This window comes from Chrysochloris asiatica, unplaced genomic scaffold, assembly GCF_000296735.1.
Source record: "Chrysochloris asiatica unplaced genomic scaffold, ChrAsi1.0 scaffold00224, whole genome shotgun sequence".
Lineage (NCBI taxonomy): Eukaryota > Metazoa > Chordata > Mammalia > Afrosoricida > Chrysochloridae > Chrysochloris > Chrysochloris asiatica.
The window spans coordinates 2,985,237-2,986,400 of record NW_006408742.1 but is presented as its reverse complement, the minus strand read 5'-3'; the positions used below and the strand labels follow the sequence as shown (position 1 = coordinate 2,986,400).

The window sequence follows — 1,164 nt, the reverse complement described above, 5'->3', positions numbered from 1 at the left end:
ATACCGATGTTTATTTGTTCCATTTCTTTTTTGACAACTTCCAATTTTCCCAGATTCATACTGTTTCTCTTCATTTTGAGTTGTACCTCATCAGCAAATGACTGTTCCATAGGCTTTTCTCCCATGAGCTTTACTTCATTTGTGTTATCATGGTCAACTCTACTTTGAGGAGGCAGCTCTTCCCATCGCATTTTGAGTGCCTTCCAATCTGAGGGGCTCATTTTCCGGCACTATATCTGACAGTGTTTCTCTGCTATTCATAAGGTTTTCAGTGACTAAAGATTTGGAAGTAGTTCATCACTTCCTAGTCTGTCTTCTTCTGGAAGCTCATCTAAAACCTGTCCACCATGGGTGACCCTGCTGGTTATTTAAAATACCAGTGGCCTAGCTTTCAGAATCACAGCAACCTCACAAGCCACCACAGTACGACAAACTGACAGATGAGTGGTGGGGTCAGATTACTCTCACACAAATCAGACAAAGATAAGTGCCAGTGAATGTACCTGCAAACTGTGTTACAGAGAAGAGGAGGTCATTGGGAACATTTCCAAGGGACTCAGGAAACCCAAGTGTTGGCAGAAGGAAGAACCATTTGTTTCCCTTCCTTCTGGACAGTGATGCTTGGTAATGATTAGAATGTGAAAAGCTGGAGTTGGGGCTGGGATCATACCTGCGCATCTCCATGGAATACCATGGCTGCTTCTGCACCAGGACAAAGCCCACAATGTGCATGGCCAGGCTGAGGAGGATGTTGAGGATCACAGAGAGCAGCAGAGGTGGGGAGATCAACCGTCCTGCGGGTCTGTAAGGCACCAGCTTGGGGTAGGCACCATTCAGACTCACTACAAGAGAAGTTAAAGTCTTTTATTTTTGGAACAGGATGATGTCATATTCTTTATCAAAAGGATAATGTAACCTCTTGAGCCCACACATCTGAAGAAATGGACAAAATGGAATGAAGGGAGCAATATGTAAGAAACAAACTCAAGATATCTGAAGAATTCCTAAAACAAACTACATAGAAAAACTATAAGGTACCATTGTGTGGCTCTGTAGGCTAAGTACTGGGCTGCTAACAGTAAGGTCAGCTCCTCAAAAACCCTATATAGGGTTGCAATATAGCTATTGAATTATGTTGTTGTTGTTGTTAAGTGCCATCTAGTC

General features: G+C 43.0%; 1 protein-coding gene across 1 annotated transcript in view; it reads right to left on the bottom strand.

Annotated features, from left to right (window-relative positions):
- The window catches only part of ATP13A4 (ATPase type 13A4), a 189,287-nt gene that overhangs the window by 19,425 nt on the left and 168,698 nt on the right, over positions 1-1,164 (bottom strand). The window contains exon 26 of the mRNA XM_006873141.1: positions 671-842. Within this exon, the coding sequence (XP_006873203.1) occupies positions 671-842 (172 nt within the window). The remainder of the gene's footprint in view (positions 1-670; positions 843-1,164) is intronic.